The following is a 19,095-nucleotide window of genomic DNA, read 5'->3' on the forward strand; positions in this document are numbered from 1 at the left end:
TACGATATGAGGCAGTCTTTGTGGGAAAAAAAGCTTGTTTAGTGGACTAACTTTGCACTTGAAGTATGCCCTGTCACTTACATTTTAACAGGTCTGACGCTACTATGCGCCCCGGCTGTATCTAGGCTAATGGCTAACATGCTAACTATTATTTTTATGTCACTAGTCACTTGAAACAAATTTAGGACAATAGGAGACAGGTAAATAAACTGAAATTTCCCTTTAAGATAACATCACACATAGGAGATAATATCTTGTTTGCAAGTGATGATATCTAGATAGGAGATAAACCTAGGTCTTGGCCAACATTGCCAGCATAAAATATCTTCTCACCTCGTCTTTCAGGGTTTCGGTAGTTTTCCCTAACTAATTTTTTAAATCTTTAATCACCTGTTAGAAGAAGGAGAAGAAGAAGAAGAAGGAGAAGAAGAAGAAGCAGCACTTACCGGAAGGTTGGATGTGCAGAATTCATCAGTTTTGGATGAATAGGGGATGCCCACAGCAGGAACCCCAGAAATTTTCCCAGAGTCACTGTAGCAGGCGCTGATGATGTCCACCAGCCGCTCATTGATGGAGTTGAGTGGGTACATGCAAAGAGCGGATTCACTGATGTCTTCGTCTGGACTCGCCACCATGAACAGAACTTTGCTCCAGGGGACAACATTCCCATACAAACCTGATTCAGTCATGATCCCCGCAAGCTCCTTTCCTGGAGAGGCCACATATGCAGCCTTGACTTTGTTGTATCGGTTTTCATGGCCGCAGCTTAACTGGAGCTCCGTGTGGGAGTAGTAATGTTGGTCTTCTTCGCAAAGTCGAGACACAAAGGTCAGGTTTTTAATATCCGTACCATCGAGTGTCCTCGAAAAGAGGAAATAAATAAAACCATCCTCTTTGAAGGCAAGGCGGAAGTCATGCAGGTACTTGGGAACAAACGGTGTCGTCTGTACTGCGGATGCCTCAATGATGTTCTCAAACACGACCCAGTCACGGAAGTCCTGAAGGATTCGTGTGCTGATGAGTTTCGCACTGTCCAGGCTTCCGTAGCCCTTCCCAACAAGAAAAACATTGAAGGTTTGCCTTTCTTTTGAGTAGGTGGACATGACGCCCACCACGTTCACGCTATCTTCTATGCTAGCCACGTAAGTCCTCTCTCCTTTACTGTCACTGTAATACAGCTGTTGCTCCACATTGGTCAGGTTGAGGAGGGAGCAGATGCCTCGGTAGCGGCTGCCGCAGACTATGAGCGAACCGTTGGATGGATGGACCAGCAGGAGCTTGTTGAGATTGGGCATTAGCACTGTGTCCTGGCAGGCAGAGGCAGGAGGCGTACAGGTCCGAGCGTCCTCTCTGGGGCCTGTTTCAGCACGAGCCTGCAGCTTGAGATTCGATCCCAGCTGATAGACAGTGTTGATTGCCCCCAGGTAGATGCGACCGGTCTGGGGGTCCTGGACCACATTGTTGATGAGGGTATCAGAAGTGAACTCCAGGATGGTGCTGCTCTCCTCCTGGGCTCGTGAGACTGACCGGCAGAAGAGAAAGAGGAGGAGGGAGACCCAGCTTGCCATCTCTGGGGAGAAAAGAAAGGGAGAGGTGTTTCATTATTAATGAAGTTAAATGCACACGTTAATGTACATTAAGTATCAGCAACGCAAGACTGCAGTATAGAGTAGGTATGTGGTTAACATACAACACTAAACACACACTCAACACACACACACACACAGGCAATCTGATGTTCATGTGGAGCAGTCAGACGGCTCAATCATGAGGGTTTGTAAGGAATACCTTACCGTTTTGGGAAACACCCTTATTAGCTTTCTTGCAGAGAGTTACATGAGAAACTTGAGTCAGGAGGCGTTTATCGCTTCTCCACTTTGATTTTTATACAGATTCTAACAAGAGAGATATAACATGGCAATTAGTGAGCTTTAGAGGCAGATGTTTTTACCTTTGGATGGAGGCAGACTTCTTTTTTCCCACTGTCTACAGACTTTCTGCTAAATTAAGCTAAGCTTATCATCTCCCAGCTCCAGCTTCACATCTACCGTGCAGATATGAGAGTGGTATTGATCTCCTCATCTAACTCTCAGTGAGAAAGTGAATAAGTGTATTTCCAAACATGTATAAGTATTCTTCTGAAAGGGTAGGTTTGCTGAATTTACAACAAAATATCTTGTTTTCTTAATTACCCTTTAGCCTTCAGCGTATCTAGCCATGCAGATAATTTGATTTTATTTGGCAAGGATCTGAGATATCTATCTCTGACATTTCTGAAGCCAGCCCAAACCAAATGACTTGAATTAAATTTTGTTTGTCTAAACCATGGGCTGTATATAAAGACGGACAAGACAGCTCTCCCAAAAGTGAAGCCAAAACATCCCGAACGCCGCAGAATAGCTCATAAATCCCGCCCCCTCCATGTTAGTGGATGAGAAATGGGTTGAACAAAAGAAAAAAAAAAATCTGAGTACTCGTCAAACACATTTTTTCCCAACGATAGTTTTAAATAGTGTTGTGTGTTCAAGCATTACTTTTTTTTATAAGGTTGGTTTTAATTAGTTATTTGATGCTATAAAAAGGAGGTATGACGTCATGTTTGACAGCTGTGTTTGTCAATCATGTGTTCATGATTGCGTCAAACCAATGGCGCTAATTCGGACAAGTATTAGGGTGGGACCTCAATACAGAGCCTCCACTCCCCGATCACTACTGTGCAAACTCTGGCTTCACTAGCACGAGACAGCAGCGCCTTTATCCAGAATACTTGGCTTCATTTTTGAACAGTGGGAGGACGTGCAGACCTGTCGTCCATCTTTATATTCAACATAATATTATATACTTTGGGACTATTTCTTTGGTATAAAGAAGTTCCTATGATAATGGTTCACAGTAGAGGAACTGTCGTTATTTATAACTGCGATTCCGTTGAATTCTGTGAGTGTTTAACTTTTACATATAAATCTATATTTTATTCTTTAAGCACCAGAAAATAAATTCTCATTTCTGCCACAGAAATGTCAGAGCCAAATCTTTAAAACTGGCATGCAAAAACCAAAACTACCCATACTGTATGTAACTTGGCTGCACCGCCCCATCAGGAGTCGTACATAGGAAGTAAGCTATGCCTTGAGCTAACATTGTGTAGTGCAGCTGTTTGTGTGTGACTCAACTTCCTGCTCCAGTTCTATAAAGGCTGTGTTATTTCGGATTTAATTGACTTAATATCAGAAATGATCGCTGGTGAAAAAATAAAAACTGCTCTGTGTGGGGGTAAAGAAAGATTAAGGCCGAGAGCTAGATCTCAAACCATAACACAATAAAATCCTATTTAAAAACCTTGGATCCGTGCCAACTTCATTTGCACATTGCTTTTTTTTTCTCTTCAACAACACCTCCAGCACTATGTGCTCAGGAAGTACACTGTTTTGTCTCGGGAAACATGATCACACAATATCCCTGTAAAATACAGACAGCATCATGTACCGGCTAACAGCAGGTGCCTGTGGAGTCCTCGCTCGCTGCTGTTTGCCCAGGCTGTGGTAAATATGGAGCTGCAGGTGGCTTTGAAGCAGCGATTGCCCACACAGAAAATGTGGGCCTATGTTTGCATGTGTGTTCCAGCTCGAATCGTATTCTGCTTATTCCACCTTGCCAGTCAAGTTCACAGGCACATTTGTCAAACTGAAAGCCCCTGATGAAACTTCCAAGGGGTCGCTTGCCAAAGCTGTGTTTTATTATGTTAACCTGCCTTCCCTCACTGGACTAAGTAGGGAGACCACTGATTAGACATTTACCCAGGGGGGAACCTGTTAATTTCACTGGCAACTCCCATTAGCATTTAAGTGCCCACTACTCGATTTGATGATTTTATTTTTCTTCCCATTTACTGCCTCAGTCCATCTCCCCCCCGCAAACCAATTTCACTCCATAAATGTATCGTGCCCTTTTCAATTCATAGCCTTAAATATTTCAATTAAAATTGAAATGGTGCAATAAAATCTCTGTCTGTGCTTATTCAGGACAGAAATGTGTGCGGGTGGTTTTTAAAGCTTTAATTAAGAGGGAGGGGTAGTCAGCATCTCGTCGAGATTTAACTAAGAGGAGCAGACAAAGAATAATAATAATTTGAGTTTGCATGCACACAACAGGGAGTGGACGAAATAAAAAGAACGTCATGTGCACAACAATTTCAGGCCCTAAAGTAACAAAACTTCAATTGCAAAGACAGATCCGCTGGCGACATTGAATGACAATTACAAACATGTGCCAGCTTTAAGAGGTGCCACAATAACTCACTTTTATGTTGGAGTTTTCAAGGAAGCGTCACAAAACTGCATAAACTGCAAAACCCTCTCACAGCCTCAAAATGTTGACAACATAAATAAACACAGTGAAGCTGCACTGACAAAGAGTGGTGGAAAATTGCAAAAATGTTCACAGAGAGACTGAGGAGAAAAAAATGGCCTTAAAAATGATTACGGACTTAAATGAACACCTCTGTGAGGCAATCTCAGAGTAATAAAGTTTGCTCTGTAGAAGTGAGCTTCACAAAGCCTTACTTAGGGCGTATTTGGGGCAGGGCTGCCTTTCTGTAACAACATGTCAGACGCTGGAGCTAGAATGCAGATGGCTTTTCACTGAAGGCATGAACGACAAAAATCGCAGAAAAATCAATTTCAGACACAATAAAGTGAAACGCTTGAATGCACTTCTTGTAATAACTGACATGTGTCATTTTCGGTCATCATTATTTGACACTTCAAATGCGCACTGAAGGTGGGAACTGTAAGGCATCAGCAACACTGACCCACGTCTTATATACTGCCTTCCACCACCTTCATCATTTAATTTTTTTTTATTGTTATCTTCTTTTAAATTGTCTTCCTACATCTGTTTTTCTCACTTTGTCGGAGAAGATGTGGGGCAATAAATGTGGATCATACTCATGTATTCTGGCTCTGTCCTAAAATTGTACAATTTTGGGTAAATGTTCATGGTTATTATTAAAATGTTGGGTTATGCTTTACCTAAATCATGCATGGTATTGTATGGCAGACAGAACTGTGTTAAGAAAAGACAGATACCTCCTGAAAATCTTGTTGGCAGCCTGTAAAAAGGCCATCACGAAGAGATGGTATAAGGCAGAACCACTAACACAAGATGAATGGCTGAAAATTGTGGATGAAATACATGATATGGAACTGTTAACTCACAGTAAAAAGGACTCAAGAGGAGCGATGTCGAGAGAAATGGGAGAAATGGACAGCGTTTACATGTCAACGACAAGATGTGAGATTGAATCACTGACTATGTCACAGGGATGAATAGCTTTAGAGAGACAGGGTGACCTGGACCTTTTTATTTATTTAAATACTTATTTTTGTGTGTTTGTATTCTCTTTTCTATTCCTTTTTTTCTCTACCTTTTTAGAACATTTTTTACCATTTTTTGGTCACCTCTCTGTTGGGGTACCTAGCACACAGATCTGGTACTAAAAGGTGGAGCTGTGAACACTGCAGTCTGTTGATTGGTCAATAGAGGATGGTCACTCTGCTCAGGGCTGAGTTGTGGCTGGTTTTGAGGCTCTTGTAACCACTGTTCATACCCTGGAATTTTATTAGACTGTAACTATAAAATGAAAGGATGTTTTGCTGCCTCTTGCAGCAGCTGTCACTGGGCCGACTGCCAGCGACTTTTCAGGTGAAACGTTAACTTGTAATGTTACTCAGTGCATGAGTTGATATATTCTAATCCTCAATCAGAGAAAAAAAACAGTGTAGTTCCTGTGAGCTGCGGCAACACTAAAAACCCTGAGCTTGCCTGAGAAGGCCTAAGCGCACAAACCCGCTATTTTTAAATATCCCATAGAGAGAGACTCTCACTGCAGCCTGTTTTATTTTGTTCTGAAAATGTCGGCTTGCAGCCTCGTTCTGTGGACAATAAACAAGGTGCAGACTTCTATCTGTGTCACCGGTGATGAGGAAATAGAGTGAGTGCTGGATGGAGCAGTGAGTGACAACAACCCCGCCCACATGAAGGAGTACTGTTTGCAGTGGAACTAGGGTCTAGTTACCATGTCTGAAGGGTTACTTTTAGTTCCAAAGGAACCATACCAAAAGTGTTTGGTGGAAACGGGGCTTAAATGTAACCTTCTTTCAAATATAAAACAATTTTTTTTTTTTTTCAAAACTGCTTGGAAAAAAAAGCCTTTTTACTATGTATAATAACTCAGAATTGCCTCTCTAATATCTATTTTACATTGCTGTAAAAACATCAACAAATTTCTCCTGTTTAATTTTTTTTTTTTTCTCTCCAAAAACTGAATTTTACAAGATTACATTTGAACACATTATGAGAATGTTGTAATTTACCTTCACGCAATTCTAGTTTTTTACTGAATGGAGCGTGAACGCATAATTATGTAACTCAATGAAACCTCAGTGAGCTGTTAGTTTTGGTCACCAGCTGCCAACATTAACTAGATGCCATAATAGTGAGTTTACTGTCCTGGGGAAGGTCTGTGTTTATCCCAAACACTTTTCTTTTTTCTCTGAGACAACTGGACACCGTTAGTCTTGAGCCCTGCTTTTTAGCATGTAAAAAAACCCATCTGTCACTGCTGTCATTGAATGTCGTCTTATTTGCAGAAAGGCATCCCCACTTGAGAGCCCTTCAAAATACAAATGATGAATGTTGATGCAGATGCAGATCATCATTACCTCTCAGTTTGTCAGTTAACTTTAGTATGCTCCAACAGCCGGACTGTGTTTCCTCACCACAAGCTGCCATTTGACAGTTTGTTTATGGTTAAACAGTTTTGACTGGACAGGTTCAGGTAGTCTGACATGCCACATGACCTTTACTGTGCTTTTATTCTTTGTTTGTGGAAACACCTAGCATGGAAATCTAGTGTTTTGAAGCTTCATCAGGCAGCTCCTGTAAATACCAATTAAACCTACAGTAGATCTGTGCATCTATAAAATGTCTGAAATTAAACAACAGCTGTTTGCTTAATGCTAGCGAGGGATTTTTTTCCTGTTTTTGTACACAACAAGGAAGACCATACTGTCTAAATATTGGGTATGATTGTAAATATGGACAGTAATTGAAGCATGACTGCCTCTCTGAATGAACCTCCATTGTGTGCTGTCTGCCAAAAAACTGCAATATCCATATTTCTATCAATTCGCTCGGCCATGATGCAGACCGCACAGAGAGACTCCACAAAAGGTGGATTATGTCAATGGTTTCTGCGACAGAAAATTACTTGATTCCTTTGACTTCCAATCAAACATGCTGTGACAAAGCAACTTTCTCACTCTGTAATGCACAATGCAAGGACAATGTCTCGGGGCGCTCATTTAGGTTTCAGAAAACTCCAGTTTCCACTTACAACCATGACTTCAAAGAGTCCTTTTTCCTACTCATGCAAATCCTATAGCCAGCCCTCGATCAGGGAAAAAAAAAAAAAAAAAAAAGTGTCACACAAATTTCCCTCAGATGCTGCATTGTGGGTCAGCGCAAACGAAATTCTTAACATATTTCAAAGGAGGCTGTTCTCTCCTAGGATGTCTCCTTCTGTCGCTCTATCACTTTTCATCCTTTTTTCATGGGCTTAATCCTGAACGCTGGAATTAAAGAGGCTTCAAAGAGCTGAGGAGAGGCAGACGTCTGGTGGGGGTGACACAGGTGGAATGAGGCCCATTTCTCCACAGACCAGCCCACCTCTCTTTTCTCAACATGTCTCTAAGCTGCTGTGAGAGAACATGGCAAGTGGGCATACCATACCAACGCGTGGCTATTCTGAATAAATAAAAGCTGCTAAATTTAGAGGCTGCGTGCTGCATCAGCCTGCAGCTAATGAAGCCTCCAATGGCTTGGGATAAATAATAATGAAACACATCATGTGCTAATGAAGCTGGCACATCTGAAAAATGTTATCCTGTGAAAGACACAAGTGATGAATTAAAACTGCCCGATTTTTCGAAATCTCAGCTAATGCCTCGACATATTTTTCACTTTGTAGTTACAGGAAAAGGACAAATGTTTACACAGAATCATTAAGCTGAACCAACTATACTGAATCCTAATCCGCACTGACCGAATCAGCGCTTTTTGAAGTGGAGCTCCCCTCACTGATGGGTGTTTTCCTAGGATGGCAAAGGCATGACCCACCCTACTCTCCTGACTGGCTGGTACTCCTTACCTTCAATGGTTGGATTGGTTAGGTTTAGGCAAGATGAGTGAGACTGGTTAGGGTAAGAATGACAGGGTCAGCCAGTCAGAGGCAGAGTAAGGCAGAGTAAGGCAGGTCATGCCTTCGCCATCCTAGCAAGAAAAAGAAAATGCTGACTGTAAGCACTTTTCCACAGTACATTACTTCCTTGTCAAAATGCTTTAAAAGACCACCTAAATGAGTTTTTACTCCAAAATCAAAAATACATATTTTTCTTCTTACCTGTAGTGCTTTTTATCAGTCTAGATGAGTGTTGGAGGTATCAGCCGTAGAGATGTCTGCCTTCTCTCCAATATGATAGAACCAAATGGCACTCAGCTTGTGCAGCTCCCAGTGCAAAAAATACATCAGAAAATCAACAGCAATGTCTCTTTCCAGAAATCATAACCCAGTTACTGAAGATAATCCACAGACCTTGTTGTGAGCAGTTTTGTGTAGGGACTATTTTCTCTCTACTAAACTACACCTGCCAACTGTATCACAGTGCAGAAGGAAGCGTGCATCTACTGCTAGCTCACCTAGCACCACTCAACTTGCGCTGTAATGAGCACGAGCCTCTTGTCCATGAGTAGATGAGCGCTTCTGTCTGTACACTGATACCATTGAGGGTGTAGGTCAGTAGAAATAAAATACCTCCGACATAAAACTGCTTACAACAAGGATTGCGGATTATCTTGACTAAGCTGGTCATGATTTCTGGAAAGAGACACTGAGGTTGGGTTTTTCGAATGTACTTTGTTGGCACTTTGAGCACCACAAGCCGAGTGCCATCTAGGTCCATTTCATTGGAGAGAAGTCGGACATCTCTATGGCCAATATCTCCAACATTTGGTAAGTCACACCAAAACAATCTAGACTGATAAGTAGCACTACGGGTAAGAGGGAAAAAATAATTTGGGGATGAACTGTCCCTTTAACCTACAAAGATTTTATCAACAATTTATTCATTTAATTCAGTTTTCTAGTTCTGCGTTCTTTTATGATCTTAATCTTAATGTCAGACACTGAATGCTAAAGGTTGGTGGACTGTGTAAACACCAAGGACAATGATAAGTACAGCAACAAGTTTCACAAAGACAGACTCTGACTGTGATTAAACTAATATTCAGACTTCAGATAAACACTGAAATTCATCTGTTGCACAAATCTGTCTACTTCTTGACTAATGTAGGACTAATCTGCTATGAATTCTGGATAAAATAGCAATAAAAAATAACTTTTTAGGCTAACTTAAGGATAAGCCAGTCTTTATTTTAGTGAAACTGTCTAATTATCAGACTAATCTAAGAGCAAAGTTCAGACTGGCCCTACACTACAGACCAGTCTAAAATATCTTTGTGAAATAAAGACTTTATTCTTATATCCCTGACAAAGTCTGATATGTTTATGTTATTTTAGTAGATATATTAGAATACTGTCATTATAAATATTACAGACAGTGTCTGTACTGGTCTACTTTAGCAAGCTGCTGAACTGAATCCAACAGCAACACACTGAAGAATGTTATGAAAAGTGTTGCCACCGCTAAGTGAATAAACTTGACAGACACAATTTGATTCAGCAAAGTGATTCCTAATTTCCACCGCTAGTTTGTTTCCATTGTTGAGGGGAAAATAGAGAGAAGAAGTGCTGAGGTACTGCATGCTCAGGCTTGAAAATAGCACATGAAGGCGTGTCGCTTTGTTGGCTTGTTGGTCATTACACACATGCACACACTCCTCTTTTTTTAATGACAACTATAGTGCCATCTCTTTCACCCTCCCTCGACAAGTTAGGACATGTCTGGACAGGAAAAGAAGCTCTCAGCAGAGGAAAATGAAAGATAATTGAAAAATGGCAGGTGTGCGCACAAACACACACGGATTCACAGGCTTAGAGATACATGTGCACGCACCGATACGTGCACCAGCGCAGTTTGAAGTGCTGACAAGGTAATCCCACTCCGACCACACAGAGACACTCTTCTTCTCAAAGTGCCACGCTGTGTTTCTTTGACACAAGGGCACTAAAACCCAGCATGGCAGTCGGCGTGCCCCTCGGCCAATCCTCTCGCCACACTACACCCTCATCCCCCCTTTCTAGCACAACACCCGCCGGGAGAAAGTCTACGAACGTGCCTGCGCTAGGGAGCAAGAGATCAGGAAGGAGAAAGGGGGAAAACAAGAGTGTGTGGGGGTGTGTAATGATTAGATCACAAACACTACCGCAACTGCTGACCTGGCAAGTTTTGAACCAGCATGAGTGCTCCTCTCAGTCATTAAAACAGATATGGAAAGGAAACTGATATAATAAATAAAAAAACAGACACCCTACCCCGAAAACATAATAGGATATCACCCCATACTGCGATCATTCATATTCAGCACTTTCTTTATCGGAGAGCTGGCTTTGACAGATGCCAGGGTCTGACATTGATGTGGGGGGTGTCTTCACATTGAAGCCGCTTTCAGTGTTATACGCTGATAAAAGTGAACTGCTATTAAATTACTTGCATGTCCCTAGAGGCCTCTGGGCTGGGCGGAGAGATGGGAAGGGGGGGTAGAAGAGGTGAGCGAGGGGTTAATGCTCTAAAGTGAATCGTGCCATGTCTCTCGCTATGTGTCAGGTGCTGAAAAGCCCTGATAAAGTGTGTACAAGACAACATGACAACGTGGGTTAGGAACCATACAAGGAGCCGGAAATGAGGGGCGGATCCTCGTTCTTTATTTTCCCGCCGCCGTGCAGGGAAGGATAGTCAGGAACAAGCGGCATTGTTAAAGATGAAACATGAAGTGGGAGAATGTAGAGAACTCTTTCTTTCTCTGCATGTCTCCCATCTCGTCTTTTTTTTTTTGACATGCAAACGCTCTTGTCCCATCCACACAGTGAAATTGTTTCACGGGTTGCGATGGGAGGCTGTTGTGACGACGGCAATCCAATTTCCATATGAACAATTACCCCGCCGTCAGGGTTGGCAGTTCATTTATTTCAATTTGACTGACTGGGAGAACCACGCTCACCAAAGCAGCCAGCCCGGCCATTGTATTCAGGGCACCAGGCGGGGGATTGATGGGCCAGGTCCATTTCACTGGGATCCAGCTGCTCTGGCCTAAATATGCTAACACCTTTAAAGTTGGCCCGTGACCCAAGAAGTGTGTGAATCACACTGTGCTCTCCTATTAGACCGTGAGTGTGTGTCCCAGTTCTCACGCCTGTGTGCTTGTGTCTCTCTTGTGTGTCTACATGTGTCTTTGCTCTTGTGTATGTTTGTCTGTTTTGATATATGACCACGAGTCAGGGGTGCAAGTGTAACCCGCACACACCCGCACCATCCTTTTAGGCACAGCGCTGTTCCTCATTAGGACTGATAGGCTGTGTATGTGTGTCTGTTTACCGCTCCGTCACCATTTTCAAGGCTCCTGCTATCTCCCCTCTGCCAGCTGGACACTTGAGCAGCAAGAACGCAAAACCACAAGCACACACACACCACACACACACATACACAAACTATCCATTTTATTGTGCATGTGTGCAGGGGATATACACAGACATACTCACTAGGACACTTTTCATACCTTTCTCAGGAGCCGACCTCAGTGTCTCTTGTAATCTCTCAATCTCTGTTTGTCTCTCAAACAAACACACAAACGCAACCTCTCTGTGTCTGGGCAGCAGCAGCTTGGGCTAATCTCCCAATGCTAACTGGCCTCCCCCACGCCCAGCTGGATGCTGCAGCTCTCCAGCGGGACAGAGTGGCTGTTTGCTGTGTGGACACAGCTGGCGGATGTGGGGAACCTGATTAAACGGCCTGGCCTGGCGGAGAAGAGCTACTTTCAGGAGCCAATGGCTTCTCCGACATCGCTGCCACATCCAGACGGTTGCTAATACACACAAACAGTTGTAGGGGCAGGCATGCATACACAAGCTCACTAATCAACTCGACTCACTCACAGATATGCATCTGAGAGCCAAGACTGTTGCTGGATATGAAAAATGCTGCCCACACCCACAACGAGGGCTGCAACTTAAGATCGTTTTCATTATCAGTTCATCTGCTGATTTCTTTTTTTTAAATAAATGGATTAATAGTTTGGTCCATGAAATGTCAGAAAACTTTGAAAAAAGGTCAAAATGACAATGAGTTCCATAAATTGCTTGTTTGACCTGACCAACTGTCTCATGGGTTGTGCTCACCAAAGCTTTTTTTTTTTCCCTGAGGCCAGCTAATTATTAAAATCTTTGCAGTGGGAGCATAGAGTATTTACACCACACTACAAACGCCAGCTGTGTGACAAGGTGCTGAACATCTATTCTGCACTGAGCACTGTACATTAGGCTTTTTTTCCTTCTGGTCACCGAGGGGTTGAAAAATGTACATCTTTAGGTGAAACCAAGCTGCAACCTCCGGGGCTGAAAAATGAAGCCAATGTGGAAGTGCCAAAAACCGCAGTTCCTCTAATGGCAACATGAGACTGGATCCAGAAGTGAATCAGTCCCCATATACCCCTACGTTAAGGGCGGGGCCGCTTGAATGACGGACTGTCTGACGTGTGTTGCTGACAGTCCATGAGTCAGATCCACTCCTCGTTCTTTACCAGCTCCAACCTCTCGTCTAAACATGGTCACTTCTGGCTCCAAAAAACCAAGACAGCGACAGCTGAAATGCTGGACTTGGGGCTTCAAAACAGGATTCCACAAACCAATCGTTGACGTCACAGTAGCTAGGTCCATTACCTTATACAGTCTACGGGTAAAACACTGTGCTTGTCACTGTCACGTTCTACCCAGCCCTTCAATCACAGTGGAGGAGGGCTTGGACAAATACCACAAACACTACTGACAACAACAACGGAGGAGAAATACATTTACATACTCTGTATATATGAATATATGTTTCCTCTCATGAACCCACACAGACCAGCAATCATCAGCTCTATACGTTCTTCAGCCTTCCCTTCATCAAGAGCAAGTACTCTATCTTCTGCAGATATTTCATGTCATAGCAACCAGACGCAAACAAAGCATCTTAGCTGACAAAACACTGCGCCTCCAAGGCACTCTCAAGCGTTCCCAGCTGGGCATTTCCCGAGGAGCAACTGGCGCTTTCAGCTAGGAAGAAACGCTTTGGTGGACACGGCTCCTAAAACCCAACATTATCCTCCAGTTTACAACCCTATAAAATGACAAATCACATTTGAGAAACTGAAACCAACAACTGTTTGACATTTTTCACTTGATGAATGACTTAAATGATTTATTGATTACCAATATTGTTGCTGGCTAATTTTCTGTCCATCAAGTACTCACTTAGTCAACTAATCGTTAGAGAAACTAATTTTCCTTGTGACACATTGCTTGATAGCTGCAGGGGACGTCTTTTTCTCTCTAGCTGCTGTCAAGAGTTCAGACTCCCTTTAAAGCACAGGTAATGATTCATTGTCTTGCTCAAGGGCACTTCAGTAGGCTTGATGCTTGCTCACACACAGAGACTTAAATCCCTGCTTCCTCTGGTTGGAGGGCAGCTTCTCTAATCCGTACAGCGCCCCGAGGCGATTCACGGCTCCCGACGCACACTCGCCCTCCGCTTACATACAGCACACACTCACGTTGCAACACACATGCAGCCACAATTAAGAAGTCAGGCAGGCAGACTGACTGCTGGGAAGGAATCCATTACACACCTTATTGGTTATAATGATTTCACTTCACCAGCATAAACGCCAATGAGCCATGAAGGTATCTTGTAATGTGGTTTAGTCTCAGTGCCCAGCTTTAGTTTGGTTTCAAGGGGAATACTGATCTTATGGTGACTGATTGCTCGCCTGCCCTCTTACAGGAATTCACATGGAGTCTCTGTAACAGTGGACAAAGAGACGTAACCCGTGTGTTTATAGTTTCAGTCTTAGAGGAGTAGTTTTGGGAAAGGTTTGCTTTCTTTCCAAGAGTGAGATGAGAAGATTGATATCTCAAGTCTGTGTGCTGAGCACAGAGGTGGAGCCTGGACGTGTTTAGCCTAGCTTAAAATAAACACTGGAGGCAGAGAGAAACAGCAAGCCTGGTTCTGTCCAATGTGAAAATATACAGCATCCAACACCTCCAAAGCTCAGTAATCAACACTTTGTGTCTTGTTAGTTTAATCAGTGCACAAACGTAAATGGAAAAACCCATAATTTGCTTATCCAATTTACAATTTGTTCATCCATCTGTCACATATTTCAATGCAGCATCTTTGGCTATGGCGCAGGTTGCCAGAGATGGTCGATGAGCATAGGTGTAGTCTCTGGTATAAAACATTTTTTGCACCTACATTACGCTCCTTCTCTTGTGAGAGTATGTTTACATGCACTCAAGAAACCAGAGAAATCCGATTATACTGTAATAACCTGCCTATCGTATGCATACAGCAGGTCAGTAATCTGATTTCTTATTTTGGATTTTTTACTTAACTCAACTGTAGTGACTTTTTTGGTGTGTCTGTGTCGGAGCAGATTGCAGGGAGATGACAGACGGACAGAGCGAAGCTTCTCCTCACAGCATGAAATGAATTTATCAAATAAATGTTCAGCTGGGGGGAAACAGACTTATGTAGACTTTTAGAGCATACTTTGGGCTAGTTTCAGTTTTAGTTGGACTTTGGATGGAATAATGCTCAGTATTATCGTCTGTCCTTTCATCCACCTGCTGTGCTATTACTTGTCTGTAGTCTTTCGCCTGCACATGCACACTTGTAAAAAGCTGATTAGTTACAAGAAATCAGCATTTACCGAGAGATGTTTGTCTGACAAGGGGAGTCAGGTTTTTTTTTCAATCCCCTACCTGGTTTACATGAGGAAGAAGAAATCAGCTTACTGGAGAAAACCCAGTGTAACCTGGTTACTGTACATACTGTAACAACAAGAAGTTGGGAAGCTGTGCACAGTGAGCTTCACAGGTGTTGGCAGGTGTATTTTTCACTTGATACTCAGATGTGCGATCAATAGCCTATCGATCTCACTCTTGGAAAGAAAACAAAGAAGGACATTCCCAAAAAGATGTTAAACTATTTCTCTGAACAAGGGATGCACAGATTTCTTGGTCGAACATCAGTATCAGCTGATATTCGTCTTTTTGACTGCCACAGACGGTTCAGTTCGGTACGCTTTTTTTCCCCATTGTCAATGTGAAAAGTTGTGGATGGTACCGTTCTGTACCATTACCATTTTTTGGTCACCTCTCTGTTGGGGTACCTGGCACACAGATCTGGTACTAAAAGGTGAAGCTGTGAACACTGCAGTCCGTTGATTGGAAAGCTCAGGGAAAGCAGTAAACTCACTATGACGCAGGGAACGCACCCTATTGTTTCCCTTATGTTTCCACATTGTGAACAACAAATCCGCGTTGAAATCAGCTGAAGCCAAGCTAGTTAGCGTTAGCTGTTAGCAGCCGTCTGGAACTAAAAACTAACAAAGGTTGCACTGAGTTACATTATGATGCATTCAAGCTATGTTCAGTAAAAATCAGTACTGGGTGAGGGTAAATTATAATGTTCTCATGATGTGTTCAAATGTAATCTTGTCAAATTTAGTTTTTGGCAATAAACTTGAATGAATACAGTTGTTTGAAGGACAAAATCTATGATGTTTTCAAAGAAATATAAATAGAGAGAATAAATATGTTTTTTATGTGAAGGAAGGTTATATTAAAGGTTGCTTTACATATTTGTATGCTTAAATTTGTGCTCATTCAAAGATAGTGTGATGAAGGGCTGAATGAAGGGCTGAATGACTTTAAAATAGTTCAGTAATGTTTTTATAATGAAGATTTCTTTTTGCCCTGGCACATAAGGGGGGATAAATCACAACAAAAACAAAAATAAACAACAAAAACATAAAAACCTTGGTATCGGCCCAGGACTTCACAATCGGTGCATACCTACCTTTGAACACAGGCAGGTAGGGAAGTGTATGAATAGAGCACAAGCTGTCAGAGATGAAATCTCTGTGGTTCTGTTCAGACGTGTGAGAGCTGAGTGTGCCGAAGAGGTAACCACAGGAAAGACGGCAGGAGGGATGAGAGATGATCGAGAGACAGAAAGACAGGACCAGAGGGAGGACAATCACACGCACGTTACTGACTGAGTCTCAATAGTTCTTTTGTGCGAGCTGGCAGGTGCCTGTCACTTGTCAAGATGAGTCAGAATGTGGATGGTGACTGAGCATTGTGATGGAGGTGGCGTAAGCATCGGCTGAGGCCCAGAAAGATTCCAGCTTTTGGTAATGACTAACAGCTATCAGGTAATAGCCGAAAGATTAGCCAGCTCTCCTCTGCATATGGAGAAAAGGTCACGTTTGGAGCTTAAAAGGTAATGGCTAAATTAGCTGCAAAAAATACCTCATAAAATTAAATAGCTTCCAGCGAGAAGGAGTACTTTCCGCTGGCCATGCAGAAGGAAATAGACTGGGCTACTTTTTAATTAGTCGGACGACGAGAACTAATCACAGGAAGGGTAAAGTCTGATAAAAATGTGTGTATGCCTCCTCGACACAAAACCTCAACTCATAACACAAGAGCACCTTTGAAATTCCTCCCCCTCTTAAAAATATTAATAAAAGACCACATTAGCTTTGACTACCTCCAACACTTCTCCTTAGTGTCACACACTTCCACCAAATGTTCTTGATGCTATTGAAACCACTTCACAACACTCATCCTTGCATCCTCCGACCCTCACAATCTTCATCCATCATCTATCAGTGTTTCTGCAGCCGGAGGGGAGAGAGCTGCTAAGCAGGGCCTGACTAATGGCTAAACAAACACCATTATCAGGCCTCGGTGGCCGAACGCTGAGCTACAGGAGCCCCAGCGCAGCTGAGGCTCTTTAATACTTAATCCCCGTTGCCCTGCTCTGCTAGCGGCTGCTCTAAACTAAACTGTGATGGGCTGCGCTGAAGGTCGACTAATGAGGGAATAAGCATAGAAACATAAGAGAGGAGGATGTTTGAGGTAAAGAGGATGGTCATGCATACATGCACACACGTGCACAATCACTTACTACAAAAACTGAGTGGAGAATAGACTGTATTAAGTGGGGCTAGACAGAAGTGTGGCCCACTCGTCTTGGCCAATTCCCTCTCTAAAAAAGGCTCAGGGAGAAGTTAATGAGCCTGTTACAGCCCCACAGTTCCCCTGATAAGGCCGCTGATTACACCACATGTTTGGGCAAGAGGATTGTACGTGTGTCTGTATTTTCATGCACATTTGTATTTGTGTGTCACCTGACCCAAAGCGGTCATCTGCTAATCGTACGTTCACAAGTGAGGAATGCACATTTTCTGATAAACACACTTTCACACACCAATCACCACTCTCGAGGCGCAATCCATCGCTCTCTCACACTGCCTCGCTCGCCTACATACACCAACTAAATCACACCCGTGATCACATTTCTCACGCACACACATAGAGACGCGTGCACACACACTCAATCAAGTGTGACTGAGTGAGCAAGCCACTCAATGAGAGTGGGTGATTAGGCCCTCGGAGAGTAGGCCTGACCTTTCCCTCCACATCAAGTCCTCCCTGCGCATGTGTGTTTTTATGAGTCAGTGGCTGTAAGCTCTCGGGCCCGCGCCACTTCACATCAAATGTCACTGACTTAAATGAGATGGCCAGACAGACAGACAGGGTGACGAAGGAGGGGAGAAGAGGGGAAGGAGAAGACAGATGGAGGGATACATGGGTTTAGAGAATGAAGGAAACATGAGAAAGAGAGAGGATTATTCTTTACAGTAGGCTGCAAGAAAAAGCCTAAGAAGGAAAAGACTTAAAAAGGAAAGGATAGAGAGAAAGACTGAAGGAAAGAGAGGGCGCTGTCACAGATCAATCTTCTGTCTTAGTTCTCTCCCTGGTTGCATGAGAAACAGCAAAGCTGAGGTATTTTTAAATTCCTTGTTGGTTGTGGGAATACAGCGTAGGCCCTTGTGGGTACACAAACCTCCCCCGCCTACTGTCGAGATGGTCGAGTCTGCACTTCCGCGTTCTCAGAGCTCAGACGGGAAGAGAGACAGACAGTCTGAGTCAGGCCTCCAGGGAAAGAGCGAGCAGGGGGCAACTGAGGGTTTGCTTGAGGATTTGTTGAGCTACTAAATGCTGAGGGTTAGTTAGCAGCCAAATTATATTCATGGGCTCTTTTTGAATTACACAGAGCTTGTGTACAAGATGTTTGCCTCCAAGTTTTAAAGGATAATTGGAGTTTATTATAGGGGGCTGCCCCCTGAAGTTAAAAAGCTGAACCATCAGTCAGAGACCCATCAGTTAGAAGAGATTCTTCAAGATGAGCAGTCAGATTTTATTTTATTTATTTTTTTGGAATACTTCGGGGAATTCCGTCTGCAGATTTAGCTGCAGAGTGAGCACTCCTTGCTTTAACGCTACACTCTGGTAAAGGCAGCTGTGGACCCAGACCCAGGGTGAGTCTGAGTGATACAGAGGCAGCTGCCCTAAAGAGATGCTTTGCCTGCTCAGGCGCTGAGTTGGGTATAGCTCTTACATACATGTTTTAACTCTGAAAGGATAATTAGAGTTTATTACAACTTGAGTCTTATTCCTGTTAGTAACAATAGCACCCACCAGGTTAAATATTGAGGTATGGGGATACCACAACATAACTACGGCTGAAATGACCAATTAACTGATTAATTGGCAACTATTTTAATAATTGATTGATTATTTTCTTTAAAAAAAACATCATAAGGTCATGGCATCCTGCCTCTCAAATGTGAATATTTGCTAGTTTTTACCCCTCTATGCAGGTAAACTGAATAACTTTGGATTCTGGACTGTTGGTTGGACAAAACATGCAATTTGAAGACATTAATCTAATGAGGACTTCTTTTTTT

At 42.9% G+C, this 19,095-nt stretch overlaps 1 protein-coding gene across 3 annotated transcripts in view; it reads right to left on the minus strand.

Moving 5' to 3' along the window:
* The window catches only part of plxnb2b (plexin b2b), a 178,753-nt gene that overhangs the window by 79,815 nt on the left and 79,843 nt on the right, over positions 1-19,095 (minus strand). For all 3 annotated transcript variants that reach the window (XM_050072792.1, XM_050072791.1, XM_050072789.1), the window contains one exon: positions 447-1,570. In XM_050072792.1, the coding sequence (XP_049928749.1) occupies positions 447-1,568 (1,122 nt within the window). In that variant the 5' untranslated portion in view covers positions 1,569-1,570. The remainder of the gene's footprint in view (positions 1-446; positions 1,571-19,095) is intronic.

This window comes from Epinephelus moara, chromosome 20, assembly GCF_006386435.1.
Source record: "Epinephelus moara isolate mb chromosome 20, YSFRI_EMoa_1.0, whole genome shotgun sequence".
NCBI lineage: Eukaryota > Metazoa > Chordata > Actinopteri > Perciformes > Serranidae > Epinephelus > Epinephelus moara.